At 41.6% G+C, this 15,975-nt stretch overlaps 1 protein-coding gene across 5 annotated transcripts in view; it reads right to left on the reverse strand.

Annotated features, from left to right (window-relative positions):
• Positions 1-15,975, reverse strand: part of wtip (WT1 interacting protein) — a 31,700-nt gene that overhangs the window by 14,072 nt on the left and 1,653 nt on the right. For 2 of the 5 annotated variants that reach the window (XM_067495150.1, XM_067495151.1), the window contains exon 4: positions 4,390-4,491. In XM_067495150.1, coding sequence (XP_067351251.1) covers positions 4,390-4,491 — 102 coding nt within the window. Of the gene's footprint in view, positions 1-3,334; positions 3,458-4,389; positions 4,492-11,237; positions 15,637-15,975 lie in introns of those variants that run through there. The other 3 variants (XM_067495148.1, XM_067495149.1, XM_067495152.1) reach the window with 3 other exon arrangements.

Below are 15,975 nucleotides of genomic sequence, written 5' to 3' on the forward strand. Positions count from 1 at the left end.
ATTTAATTGACTATAGAATCAACCTGTTAATTAAAAAGTCCACAGATTAATAAAAGGGGAAAATAACACTAAGCTATGGCCCAAATTCAGGGCAATATTATTAAAAGGAGCCTAGTTGCAACATGTCCTACAGCATCTAGTATTCCTGTTACTGGTGTAAAGAAGAGGGGGACCTCAACTACCCGAATAGTTAAATCTAGTGTCAATAATACAATTCTGCTACAGGTTTGTTAGCCATTGGCTCACTGACCACCTACTTCTGAATACCTGTTAATGTATAACAGACATTTGTAACAGTACATTTTATATACCAGTATATATTTTATACATATACTGGTATATATTAATTATTCAATACATTTTAAATAAAACACATTTAATATGTTTTTATTGTAGCTTCCACAGCTCACATCCTTATTATATTACCACTGTTCCACTCCGGGAATATAAAATAACACACGCGTGCACACACCCACACCCAAACACACACACACACACCCAAACACACACACACACACACACAAAAGAAAGTTCCTTGTTTTTCAGCTTTCTGATTTCCGCTGCCTGGCAGGTGCAAGTAGTGGCAGTGAATGATTTGAGAAATTCAAGCCCATAAGCTCTCTTCTTCTGCCAGTGCTTTCAGGGGTTGCTTGGATTACTGCAACACACAAATGAGTCATCAGCTTTGCGGTTGACAGTCTTCTCATACAGCCTGAAGAAGCATGTTTATTTTTTTACCATTTTATCTGGTGGAGACATGTTTATGTTCAACAGCACATTGCCTAACAGTCACACTGAAATATATATTAACTTTAAAAAAAATATGAAAACATATTCTGTGGAACCTGGGAAGAGTGCCCGTCTCTCTGCAACAATTTCAGCTGTAGACGAAAACCAACACCTTGCTCAGTGGCACTTAAACAGCAGCGAGCAACACATTTAACTTTAAATCTGCACTCACTGGCCACTTTATTAGGTACAGCTACATACTGCAATCCAATACAGCAGCTCTACCATAAATTCTCCTTTCACAAGGTTACAGTACAAACTTAAAAATGGAAAAATTGCAACCTTGTAAAAGTAGAATTTATAGTAGAGCAGCTATGTTTGATTGCATTAGATTCTACAGATGTACCCGATGAAGTTGCCAGTGAGTGTATGTTAGGCAAACTTAAGCTAGCACCAACATGAGACTGGAAATAAACGCACTGTGCTCTGTCCAGCCCAGTGCTACAGGTAGTCACTGTTATGATATTACAATACAGGAGAATACTCCTAAACTGAATAATCAAGCAGACATAATTGAAATTCTCTGCTTAAAGGGGCGAGCAAATATCTCTGTACTGCTGTGAGAGCTGTTCGCTGACTTCATATGAGGCTTTAACTGCACCTTTCCACAATATGATTTTTTGAAGTTTTGGATTATATTTGTACTAAAACAAATATTCAAAAAGGTACATGTGGTATCTTTATTTTTGAAGTACAATCCAGAAATTGAGTCATTTGAGCCAGTTCTTAAAGGACAAAATGGATCTTAAAATCTTGAAAGGACCCTAAATCCATGTCCATTTGTATGCATGCATGTCTGCACATGTATGCACTTCCCTGTGCATGTGCCGTTTAATGAGAGCCCACGCCAAGCCTGCCCCCTCTGATAAGCAGGTCTGGTACACTTTGTGACTGTCTGATTGCGGTCCTCCACGGAAGGCCAGCTGAAGTGGAGGGGGTAGTTTGCATTCTTGGCCATTTCATGAAAAAGGGTGCAACCATGGGAGTAAGCCAAGAGGAGGGCTCAATTATGCATGGTTAAACAAAGCCCAAGGCTACCAGCGAGCTATGTCTCAGCAAACTCTGCCTCACTCTGGACCTTCAGACTCCAGGAGGACCCAACTCAGAAGCACAGAGGAAAAAAAACAAACAGGAACGTAAAAAGCATTGCTCCTGATCAATCACTAGATGGTGTTATGACAAATGAAGGCACTTTGAAAGTAAACTTCTCAGAGACCTTTAAAACTCTTTCTAAAAACAAACAATCCCATTCACATGAGGTCAAATGATTCATTACAGAGTTTGCGTTAACAATAAACCATCTCGAGCGGCGAGACTGCCTGTGAGGTTCTTAAAATCAACCCATGCCGAGTACAGAAGATGATTTGTCAACTAATCAAAGACATAATATCCCCAATAAATGCAATAACAATTATCTCTGGACCTGTTTGTGGTTTTTGTCTAACAACCATAAACTTCCACATAGTTATTTTATTATGTCATTACCCCCTCCCTACAAATAATCATGACTCAGAATATTTCCAATCTTTAGAGGAAATAATCTCGTTATCTTACAAATAAGCTTGCCTGGAGGTCCAAATGTCAAGAATAACCTGTTTTAAATGCAGTGAGTGGAACTAATTAAAGACTCCTAAATAAACCTAAAGACATAATCAGGCTATTAAAAGAGAACTTACAGCTTAAACCAGGTCAGAGGCTACTTTTCCACAGCAAACCCCACAACTTCAGCAACTGAACACTCAGCATCTGGCCCCTCTTTCTTCAGACACACAATAAATCGGAAAGTATGTGGCTTCGGTTACATGTAAATTATAGGCAGTTCTTCCACAGCCGGAGGGGGTGGGGTGGAGGATTGGTATCCGTGAATACTACACATATGAATGGATGAAACCTGGCTAAAAAGCTCTCTCCCGACATCTTCCTCTTGTTTCCCTGGGAAACAGGAGAGGAGGGCTGGAGTCGGGTGACAGGAACATTAAAAAAACAAAAAACAAAAATAAAACACAAACACACACACACACACACACACACACACACACACACACACACACACACACACACACACACACACACACACAGTATACTGTACTCTGAGCTCAAGAACAGATTTAATTACAGTCTTACAGACCAAAATAATGCAAACATTTTATGTCATTATGGCATTATAACTTGTTGTTGTTGCAGGGAGAACTGAGCTGATCTCTTATTCTACTGAGCAGATGTCAGGCTGAGCAATTTTTATAAGCAGTAGATGTTTTTATCCTGGTTTAAACACCACCTCTGACAGAAACCTGGTGATACTAATAATGATATTTCAGCAGAGACAACAGCGGCTGATGCTTATAGCAAAAAAGCATGAAGGAACACTGAAATTATGCAGACAGCAAGGGTGGGGACCAAACTGAGGAAGAAAGTTTAGCACACATTTTCCTTACTGTCTTCATTTGATTCGGTTTATAAGTCATGGGATGTATTTAAGCATACACATACTTATGACATACATATGACACATATGTATATTGTGGATTTTCAACATAACACTTACATGCAAAAACCAGGTAGCAAAACCAACAAAGGTAGTTTGTCTTTGCCCCAAAATAGCAACAACAGTAGATGACAATGGTCTTTGCAGATATTTGTAGGTCAACCTAAAGAAATGACAGTTTAAAATGTATTTGTCACTCTTTGTGCTAACTGTTAACTTGTTGTACAAAAAACTAAACCAGATGTTTTTAACAACTCAGAGGAGCACAGCCAGGGAGACATGAGGCGAAGGTACTGCATGGGATGAAGCTGGTTCATCTCAGTGTTCCGGTTAGTTATGAGTTGGCCTGTTTGTCAACACTGTCAGATGTTGCAGCTGCAGCATTGGTTGTGACACACATTCCATTTTGGCAATTAAGGTACTTTAAAAGCCATTTTTGATTTTGACACAAACTGCAACTTAATTTCAAGAGTCATAGCTTTGTCAAATGTCAACGCCCTACACACTTTACAATATCATTATCTCCAGAGTCCACTGGGAATATGTATCATCTTAGAAATCACTGAAAAATCATGCTCCTCAAAGTAATCCTGTGATAGCTGGTTGTAAACCAAGGATACACTGCACACAGAACTGCTAACAATTCACTTGGCATTTGTTTATTGGTACCAACTTGCCAAAAGGTAAAAGAATATAATCTAAAAAAAGCAAAACACTTCACTAAATCTATAGAAACAATATACTTCCTCTTTATATTGTCTTAAATAGTTCCAAAACTTGAAGTATTATTTTATCCTAAATAGAAGTAGGACTGTGACAATATTAGTCCCATTGAACCACATGATTTGTAGGTGGTAATGACAGTGATTGTCAGACAAATGAGGATTATGTCAGTCTCCCCAAAACCAGCGACATAAACATAATATCAAGCTGAATGAAGTGATGTAAAAGTTCAGTTTGGTGAAAGGACTGAAGCCAGCAGATTAAATATAGTAAAACAACTATAATGCAAAAGGGCAGAGGTGAAACTTCTGCTTCTGTCAAATATATAACAAAGTCACCACTTCAAAGCTAAAACTACCAGTACTTAAAACCAAATTAACCATTTTACTTACCACAGGAGCAGCAAGTGAAGCAGTTTGTATGATACAGGTTCCCCATAGCCTGACAGGCCTGGCTGGCTCCATATACACCCTTCCCACATTTGACACAAATACCTGTTAGAGAGACAAGGTCAGTTAGTTAAGCGTATGTAGTGTATGTTGAGCGAAGTGCGTTATATGCAACAATAATGTAAAGCATCTTACACTGTGTAGACCAAATTCTGTGAATAACTTACAGCACTTTTTAACATTGTCTAAATTACTTTGTTCTGTAACTCTAAACAAAGCACTGTAAGCACTGATTTACCATTAGTTTACGCCACATTTTATGAGGTGTTTGTAATAGAGTGTATGATGAACTAAGCTGTACTATATACACAACCTTTTCTAGAGGACTTCCATGCCCCATTAAAATCTAATAATTCTTGGAAGTGTTGTCAGTTTAGCTGGAGCTTTGCTGGAAAGCTGAACAAAAGAGTGTTAAATCATGTGTGCATTTCTGTAATTATGCAACGGTTAAATTAAAAGCAAAAACTATTAACCCAAATGGTAGAATACTTTCAGAAGCAATATTTGAGTCTTTGCAGATGAGGATTGTGCAGTTTCCTTTCACGTTACCATGGTTGTAGCCACCGAGGCAGTGAGTTCAATCTCTGTACGTGCAGCCCTAATTTCTGAGGCTGAAAACTGCAGTTTTAATATTCACATTGCAACATTAAACAAACCGTTTCATTAGCTCTTTGGGAGTGGTTTGATGGTATTTTGACAGTACAAGTGGAAACCCGACCACTGCAATTAGATTTTCATTGAAATGTTGTTGTGACTGCCCACAGTGACATCACCTTTTCCGAAGTGAACCTCATCCACTTCAAAACAGTGAGGACAGACAGAAACGCCAAATACACAACTCTTTTTCTGCAGTGTAACCACAAACGCTCCTCCCACCTGCAAAGCAATTCTTTCGAGACTTTTACAGTGACCGTCAGTCCCAAAACAGTTTACAGCAGATGTGCAGTGCACCGACTGATCTACGGAGGCAATGCTCAGTCATCCACAGATGTATGAGAGGTGCATGCTGAGCTAACATACTGCACAAAGTCCTGGGACCTTTAGTGAATTACATCAAAGAGGGCAGGGGGACCTTTAAAGTATTTGGATGTAACACACTAACTTGCTACACACAAGACAAACTCTACTTGGGTCACAATCCTCAGGAAGTGCAGGGTCAAAGCCTGGGTGGGGCAAGTCTGGGGTTACAGGTCCTTTAGCACACAAGGCCTCACAAAGCCCCTACACGGGAACTGGATGACACAACCTCCTCCGACAGACAGACAGTATACAGGGTAGATGCAGAGTAAGGGTACACTTGGTCAAAATCGTTGGTTGGGTAAGAAAATGATTTCCCTTTTAAAACAGCTCAAGTTTTCTTTGACATTGTAAACACAGATTAAGGACAAGGGTACAGGAAAATCCTTTAAAGGTAGCCTGTATTCCCTTTAAACCAGAAGTGTTTGTACAAATTAATTCATTCGCATCAAAGGCAAATATTGCCATTTCCTTGTATAATCTGAACTTGTGATTGTACTTACGCAATGAATGATAAAAATAACAAATGAGCGATATGAATGAATGAATGAACAAAGTTTAAATTACCCTAGTTGTTTAAACAATATTCCCTTTCCTGTCTATGAAAAGTAAAACAAAAAATACAACAGGTGCCTGAATGTGTTGGACATTTATAAATTTACTGTTCAGACATGTGCTGTGACACACAAAGTTAACACAGAGCATGAGGATAAAAAATCTCTGGTCTGATGGTGCACGTGAAACTCACTGCATAGAACTTCAAACACTATGATTGATGAACACCAGGCCCTGCTTTTCTATAGACAGTTCACCTTTCAGTACAACAATGACCTGAAACACACAGATGAAACATTGTTGGAGTGGCTTTGCACCAACTCTCTGAATGGCCCAGCCAAAGCCCAGACTTACAGCCCACACAACATCTGTGGAGAGACCTGAAAATGGCAGTTCAAAGACACCTCCCTTCAAATCTGATGGAGCCTAAAACAATCATTCAGTAAGAATGGGACAAACTGCCAAATGACAATGTGAGAAATTTGGAAAGACCGACATGAGAAGATTTAAGGCTGTACTAAGGGGATTGTACAAGGTACTGAATTAAGGGTGAATATCTACGCAAAGGAGTGTCTTTGGTTTTTAAGTGACAATAATTTATAATAATATGTTTCCTGTTTTCATTACATTCTTTCCACACCACAGCATAGTGTGCAGAAAGTAAAGGGGCCTGAATACTCTCTGAAGTAACAGTATGTTTAAACCAGCCAACCAACCTATTTGCCATAGGTGGACTCCAGTCAAATTCTGTACACATCACTATGATAATCAGAACAAACACAATGAACTTGTTTTAAATTCAATTGAAATTAAGCCGAATACTTTCTGAAGCCACTAACCTAGTATAAAGAGGAAAGAAAATTTACATGATACGTAGCGTTATGATCATCCTGATTTACACAGAAAATGTATCAGCTCATGGCCAGAGATGCTTGTAGCAGAACCATTGGTTCTCTCTGGCATCAAACACAGACTCTACTACTCTCCTTTCGGCTTTATCCCGTGAGTTCGGGGTCGCCACAGCGGATCATTGTCCGCATGTTGATTTGGCACAGTTTTTACGCCGGATGCCCTTCCTGACACAACCCTCCCCAATTTCTACCGGGCTTGGACCGGCACTGCATGCATCAAACACAGACTCTAACAGGCCAAATCAGTCTTTAGTCTGTTAATAACGAAACAATCAATCCTCAATGAGGTGATGACATTTGCTGCCAGGAAATGAAACATGCTGCAATTAGGACCCAATTTATTAGTTGCTTTCTTTGAGCACTATGTCACTACATGTACTTATTCTTTATTACCTCTGCAGCACAAACGGTTTATAACACAACCAGGGTTATGTTCAGTGAAGCAATGATAGCCAGGCTGAACTGGCTTTTTAGTTCAGGCATCTGACCATCTTCCTCCATGTTCTCAGGAAGTGTCTGTTCCCTTTTTGATGGGTATCAGGACAACATACTTCCTCTCATGAGTATTTGCTGTGCCCGACAATAGATGGTAAATGGTAAATGGTCTGCACTTACAATCTCACACCGATGGGGGAGCTGCTATGCAGCTGGCCAACACTCACCGGGAGCAACTAAGTTGGGGTTCAGTGTCTTGCTCAAGGACACTTCGACATGTGACCAGAGGAGCCGGGGATTGAACCAACAACTGTGAGATTGGTGGACAACCGCTCTACCTTCCTGCGCCACAGTTGCAGGAAGGTGACATGGACAAGCTGCTTTTGGTGTAGTATTCTTTCACAGATTTCCAAAATTACTGTTAACTGTACACAATTTGAGAGAAGTAGACCAATTAGCCAAAACACTAACTGGAAAATAATAGTTTTAATGTTGTGGTGGATAGGGGTTATATCATGGGGGCTCTGACTGACGCGTATGCATCAAGCTGTGATGCACTGTGTTGGACGATTCTATTTGATATTAAAGAGCAAGATGTAATTGCTAATCATTACTACATTGTTTTCTTTGTGTCTCGGTTTTTTGCCTGCCACACCTTACTAACTGCACATTAAATCAGATGACAATAAACCATGTACCTCATTCTCTGCATTACTTGCTTGACAGCTAGTGGACCAAAATAACAAAGAAAATATAACAACAGTGTACATACTTTAGTCAAGCCACCCCAGGCATTTTAATGGAGATGCAGAGGTGAGACAGGTATCTACAGACACAGCAGATCTGTGGGTTCTTTACTCCTCAAACCCTTAAAGTCACCAGGTGTTTTTATTAATATGCACCATTAACCAGCTTCATAATAACAATAATAGCAGCCGTATTATGTGCTTATTATCTTTCTTTAATCTTTTATATATTTCTTTCCCACAGCTTTATTCCGTCTGTGCCATATCCGATACAGGTCTTTGACTTTGACTCTCCACCCAACAGCTAAACAGAAGGAGTATGAATAATTTATAAACAGTAGCAGCGTTGTTTTACCTTTACCACTTTTTGGCCTCTGGTTGCAACTATGCTGCAGTTTCCCCAAAAACTACACACCATGTGTTGGCAAGACTGTTGAGATTCCGTTATCACCAGGGCAACTTTCTTTCTCATGGCAAAAACATCAGTCATAAAGAAATCAAAACGAACCTGTTACAACTTTCAGCACATGCTAGAGATATAAAAAGGATCTTTATGAGTCAGGGAAGTTGTTATCGTATTAGAAGGTGGCAGGGAAATCTCTGTAGCATTCTTGTCATCAATTTAAAACAGGATGCTCACCCTCTCATGTGCCCATTTCATAACATGTCCATTTGGTATAGACAGGATGTTGTGCTTTTACTGGGGTTAAAAATAAAATTGCATCACTAAACCCACACACAAATACATTGTGTGTGTGTGTGTGTCTGTGTGTGTTTGAGAGAGATATTTGGAAATTAAACACTGTTGTTAAGATCCAGCCACATTTGTTTCTAAGCAGCAGTATGGCTCAATAAAGGCTCATTACTAGGCTTGAGAGAAGGTTTCTGGCATCACACAGATTAGTCTGCTGATGAAATAAGAACAGGGAATGAGTACAGTGCATCAATATAAAATAGATTTTGGTTATTTTTCTGAAAGAGTAAAATTCTCTCAAATATAATGTGCAACATCAAGCAAAGAAACTCTTTCTGATGTAATGGTGACATACCTTGATTATGTGATGTGATTACAATAAGTCATCTATTAGAGAATGTTTTTATTGTACCCGACTTAGTAACTGTACCTTCACTGACAGAAAACAACACAACACAGAACATGCAAAGAGTTGTAAAAAGCTTTGCACAGCCTGATTCATGACACTTTACTCTATCACTCATTGTAACTTGGACTACTTACAACACAATCTCAAGACAAGGACAAGTTACACAAATGTCTTCAATCAAACAAATGGCAAGAAAACTTCAAAGAGAGATGAACTGCAGATTTCTTGTTAACTGATTCTTTAAAACATCTGCACCTCCTACAGAAGTTATTAAGTTAGTGAACACATTATTATTGTTGGACAACAATAATACTTTATGTTTCAGGACAGAGATCTTCTTGTAACACAACCGAGAGCAATTCAAACATCAGAGGATGGTCTAGGGTTAAAAGAAATTAGAGGTTCTCTCATCTTAGGTCACAAGCAACTTGAGCATGTACAGTGTGTCAGAAGGAAGATGTAGTGCAGAACACAGTGCAGCCAGTGTGCTGTTGTCCACAAGTCAGCGTGTGTGTGCGTCAGGCATGTGCATGACTACTGCCATTATAATTCTGGGCAGGTGATCAGACTTGACCCCCACCAACTACGTCTGGCCCGGCAGCCAAGATCGTGTGCCAAGTGTCTGGTGTTGCCCGACTCCCCACTGGCTGGTTAATGAAGGGCTTTGCGGGAGAATCAGGGCGGGGTAGTGGTGGAGGGGAGAGAGGGGTAAGGGGGTGGGGGGTGGGCCTCGCTCTATTGCTTGAATTGCAAGCCTGTATCGGGCCAGCTGTTGATTCACAGCTCCTTCGCCACCACAACAAACAGAGGCCACACAAGGGCCAGCCGGCCAGCAGAGCAGTGCAGATCAGGCAGTGTTGAACGCTGGCAGGCAGGACTGCCCCCCCCTCGAAAAAAGCCCCTACGATCAATTTCTCCACTGTCGCTACGGAAACAGTGCTGTCTCTATTGGGCCTCAGTGTGAGGAGTGTCTGACTGCATTCTTCCCTTTCTCTCCCTTTCTTTTCAATCCTCATCACTATCTTTTTCCACCCTCTTGCTTCTTTCACCATTATCTCTCCTGTTCTCACCTCATGTCTCAGTCCCATCTTCCAGCCCCCTTCTCTCACCTGCTTCTCTGGAACATATCAACAGCTGTCTTGGTCTCATTCTGAGCAAGTGCACTGGCTATAAAACAAGCCACCACTCTCTGGCTGCAGCAATTTGTCTGGCTGCTAATTCAAAGGTAGACAGTAACTTCCTCAGCAGGCTTTCTGTAGCTGTCTTACTGCTGGTGAAGTAAAACGTATTGGGTCTCAAACTCCCTAAACAGAAAAACACCACAGTGTTCAGTTCTTGGGGGAAAAATATGAAAAAAAGACTAGACTAAGGGAGGAAGTCATACTTTAAACAACAAGTTTATTTCCAAAATTATCCACAAAGTCTGACTCACTTCTCTACTGTAACTCTCAAATTGCACTTCACCACAAGTGCAATTTGGAGCTATACCCAAAGGATAGCTCCATTTTCAACAATGCCAGACCACACTACTCTGAATGACCAAAGGGTGTCTGCTCTGGCAGAACAGAAGGCTCCATTCAGCGAGGTGCAGCTCTGTGCAAACGTTAGCTCTGCCAAGACAGAAATTTGTATTGTTTCGCAAAGCCAGTCTTATCTGCCACAGGCGTCCCTGTTAGCGTTAATGTAGCGTTTGCAGGTTGCAAACAAACGTTGACGAGATAACGAACCCATAAATAAAGCCGTCGTGCACAGAAACAACAAAACTCAAGTCTTAACACAGGCGTTTTAAAGTGAGACCGATGTCAAATTTGAAATAAATAAAAAATGTTGGTTTGGTCTGGGCCTGAGTCTCTGGGACCAAAAGAGATTTATTTTAGTAGTAGAGGTTTGTGTTCTAACTATAAACAGGAGCATGTAGTTTGTTTGCATATTCTGAACGCTTTTCAGCCATGTCTAACAGCAAGTCTAAAAAAAAACATAGGCGGGAGTTCTTATAAACAAACCATCCAATTAATATTACATACCAAAGTATTCCTTTTTCATATGAATCTCCAACTCCTTTTCCAGTTCCAGGGTGAGCGCTTCCAGCCGTCTCTCTGCCTGGCTTGGCCCGCTCTCTCGGCTGGGGGTCACTTGGTAAGGTAGCTTAAACCTCTGGCCTGAGGATGCAGTTTTTGAAGACATCCCGTAAACAAGTGATGATGGAGACCCTACGGTCATCTCCACAGTCCCTCCCGTTTGGGCTGCTTGCTGTTGAGGCTCTGGCATTCCCGAGAGCCCCTGGAGATGGACGCGATTTTGGATCCCGCTTGAGTCTCCGAGCTCCTGCAGCAGTGTATCCTCGTGTAAACTGCTCCCCAGCATGGACGACCTGGGTGACGGCAGCTGTAGGTCCGGGTAGGTGCTCATAGACCCCCTGGAGCTGCGAGAACTTCTGGAGCTGTGACTGGAGATGCTGGACCGGGGACTGACCACGCAGTTTGCGGGGGCTCCAGGTCTTGCACTCCCGTCCTGGCTGCAGATGCTCGAACGAGGACTCGCCAGCGGCGCCGCGTGTAAAATCGCCCCCTCCAGGTCATGGTTTACTACAGGCCCGTACCGGGAGTCAGAGTAGCTGGATCTCGGGCTGGTGGTGAAGGAGTACTGACTTGCCGTGCTCGACCTAGGGCTGGTATGCCGTTGGTCGTAGCCCATACTTATGCCGCTGGTGCGGTTGCTGCTGGGCTTGCTGCAGCAGTCGCAGCTGTTGAGGCTGGTCCTGGGGCTGGAGTGTTTACTCGTGTCGCTGGCAGTGCTTGCATAGCTGGACCTGGGACTCACGACACTGTTGCCTTCACAGTGCACCAAACTAGACCTGGGGCTCGTGTACCTGTCCTGACCCGGTACCACCAAACTAGTACGCGGGCTGCTGATGCTCGACCTCGGGCTGGCGTGCTTGCTCTGCTCCTGAGAAGACAGAGGAGATGCCAAGCTGGACCGGGGACTGGTGGCGGTATATCTCCCGTCGTGGATGCTGGTAATGCACACACTGTTGCACCTGTTGCCCGGCAGAGCCACCGGCTTGTTGAGAGGCACACCGTCGAAGGCGGATCCGGTGCTGTACCTGTGGCCCTGCACCTCCAGAGAGTATCTCCTGTGCCTCTCGGAAGCGCCCGTGTAGCACGGCAGAGCCACTTCGGATTTGGTGCAGCAGCCATCCTCGCTGTAACCCGCGTCTCTCTGAGGGGCACAGAAATCCACAGGGACGGTCCGGCTGCAGCTGACGGGGCGCACCGGAGCCGCGTTGTACACTTTATTCCCAGACGTGAAATTCTCCACGGTGTGATGCTGCTGGTGGAGCACGGAGGTCCCATTCATTGGCTTACTTTGATGCTCTGCCACTGCCGGAGCCGAAAAGTCCAAATCGGGGTTAATCACCAAGTCTCTCCTCACATTGTACATCCCGTCTTTATACGCATCATACAAAGAAATGTCCTCCATCAGTTTCGTGGCCCGGAGTCCCAAGTCTTCCTGATAGTGCTCCATGTTGAGCTCCCGAGGCGAGAAACAAGTTGAAAGTGGGCTCCGCTGCGCGAGCCAAACTAGCGAGCTCCGCGGAGCACTAATTGCATTTCACATGGAAATCAAAACAAAACGCCGCGGTACAGCCGTCGCTCATCTACAGAAAACCACCAGCGTACGCAGAAACATCCACCGTGTGCCGCATCTTCCTCTTCTGCTTTGCCCGCTCCGCCGAAAATACTAACTCTTTCTCACAGTTTCAGCCGACAGGGATACGTTTATCAACTTCAGTTTTTGTTAAGTTGAAAGGTCTTTACAGTCAATGGCGCGCTGCGCGGAGGAATTTCCCCTTGTTGGTTTTCACCCTGGATTTCTCTTACGGTCACTGTGCCACACATTTAAGTAGGCAGGATAATCTGATAAGACGTGAGTATCGCTTGTATACTAGTCTGAGCAAACCAAGCGTCCGAAAATCTAAATAAAATACCGTTTCACACAGGGGACTCGTTTGCGTAAAAGGAATGCGGGGATGGAGACAGGATGCGCTGCGCCTCTGTGGAATGTGGTTAATGCTGCAGAGAAACAATGATTGTGACCAACTCAGCAAGGGGCTGCCGGCTCTGAAAAGAGAAGAGTTTAGAGAGAAGGGGACGTCTGCATTCATCGCAGGCTGACTAAAATACCCCACAAAGCATGCCTCACCTGGTCCGACTCGATTTACACCAGGAATAGGCTGCAGTCCATTGGTAACATGGAGGGCAAAGCTATTTCAAACTTACGTTTTTTCACCTTTAAGACAGATGATTGAGATCCTCAGGTTGCCCAAACTAATTGGCCTATGTGCATTTAGGAAAATCTCATTATGATAGCTAATAGGTTGAAATCCACTTATATGTTCTACATACATGTTTAAAATTATTAGGCTGGATAAAAATTATTATTTTTAGCCAGGCATAAGCTGAAAACTCATGAGCTGTGGTTCTTAAATGAAGGAAAGAAAGAAAGCAAAATCACGCTAGGGTACTAGAACTTTACAAGTCTTTATCAAAACGATAAATATATGCATTTTACTAAACCTTTAATTTTAGCCCATTTTTTAAATTTTGAATTCAGGTTGATTGAAACTGTGTAAATATGATAATTACAACATATCCATTACTTCAAAAACATCTGCAAAAAAAAAAAAATCATTTGAATAGTAAGGTTTTATTCATTACCATATTCAAAACATTTTAGCATCTTTTATGATTTTTCTTACACACTCTCTCTCTCTTTCACACACACACACACACACAGCATTAACCACTTGCCCTACACTTGGCCTTATATATATATTTTATATATTTTCTTCATTGTGGACAAAATAAGTATTTGACCCATAGTCTCTAAATGTGATAATTATGCTAAATAATAATTGTTGTACAGTGTTAAAGGCAATGTCCTCATCAAAAATCAGTTTGCTTTCATTGACTTAGTCTTATATACAGTTCTTCTATGACTCAAGAACTTGTAAATAATAGCCATTTTTGATATTAAGAGTGTACGCCTATCATGGTAGAGTTGAATAAAAATGTTTGCATGCTGTTTTGAGGAAATAAAAAATCCACATAATAATGCAGATTCAGTTAGTACAAATGTAAGCGTATCACCAGAACAGACAAAAATGATAAAGAAGGCTATAAAAAGAAAGTTATAGTAAAAAAAATGTTGATTATGCCAGTGCAAGTTTGCATCGCCCTTGATCCATCTGGGTACTTAGCTTTAATATGTAAAATCAGGTGTCTTATCTTCAAAAAAAGTCTGTCCACATTTAGCACCAGGTATGTTAAAACAACTTCAACTAAATTTGCAAAGGGTAGATCTTAAGGGGCAATTTGAAATGGTTTGTTGAGAGCAATAATAATGGAATCACAAAAATAGCCTTCAAAAGCACTCAAAATTAAATTATTAATACTTCCTAAAGCTGGAGACAGATGTTAAATATTTCAAAGCATTTAGTGATACCAGTACCAACTGTCAAAACTATAATCCAGAAATGGAGGAAACATGGTCATATTAAAGTTCGTCCAAGAAGTGGAAGACCAAGAAAAAAAAACTAAGAGATGCTAGGAAACATGCTCGAGAGCCACATAAAATTCCAAAACAAATAGCAGGGGACCTGACAAAGTCCTTAGACGTAAATGAAATTAAAGTCCACAACTCCACCGTCAGGTGTTGTCTGAGTTTGTCTGAGTGGTCTTATTAGAAAAATTAGAATTATTTAGTCATAATTTGTACAGGTATGTGCAATAAGAAAAAACTTTGCCTTTAAGGAGAGGTACACCATTCCAACAGTCAGGGTGAAGACTCAATGTTGTTTTTAGGGTGTATTTGCACTGGGCACTGGAGCTCTGAATAAAGTGGAAGGAAGAATGAAGGCGGCCTAATCAGTCACAAAGCTAAAAACAAAGAGGCAGTGGATCCTTCAACAAGACAATGATTCAAAGAACAAAACAAATCAACTCAATAATAGTTTAAAAAGAATAAAGTGAATGTTTCTCCATGGCCTTCCAAGTCACTACACCTAAATATAGTCGAAGACCCGAAGCTGTACGTGGCAGACAACCCAGCAAACAGGTAGACTTGGGACTATTGTGCCATGAAGAATGGGCTAAAACTGCACGTAAATGGATACAAGTGCTGCTCTTTTTATTATTTTACTATAACTTTCTTTTTATACACTTCTTGACCATTTGTATTACTTCTGGTGATTAAGGAACATTTGTACAAACCAAATGTGCCTTATATATTATGTTCATGTATAAAATCTTGGTTTTGCTCTTTTTGCAATTTACAACTAAGGTGATGCAACGTTTGGCACCCATCCTGTATGTATGATACAGGATGTATGGCACAATGATGTTGCAATGCTTAACCTGCTCATCAACTGCCAACAACTGGAAGAAAAGAGAGAACCAAGGCAACAAAGGCAGCAGCAAACAAGATGTCTAGTAGTAATTGCCTGAAGATGGAGCTCTGCAGTTTTTTCCCATGGCCTCTGCTTCTGAACCATTGTACAACCTCATCCAGGTTGTGTTCCAGAGGCTCATAACCCAGGTCTGCCTTGGCTTTTGCCATGCTGAAGTAATGCGTCACACCAGTTTTATATACTTCTGTACGTGTCAGCAGAGGCTGGAAATTATAGAAGGGGCCGATGAGGTGGTGAATAATTTCTGTGAGAAAGGCAAAAAAGTAAACAAGAGAGAGAGGCAGACGTAGTTT

The sequence above is a fragment of the Channa argus genome, chromosome 2 (genome assembly GCF_033026475.1).
Source record: "Channa argus isolate prfri chromosome 2, Channa argus male v1.0, whole genome shotgun sequence".
NCBI lineage: Eukaryota > Metazoa > Chordata > Actinopteri > Anabantiformes > Channidae > Channa > Channa argus.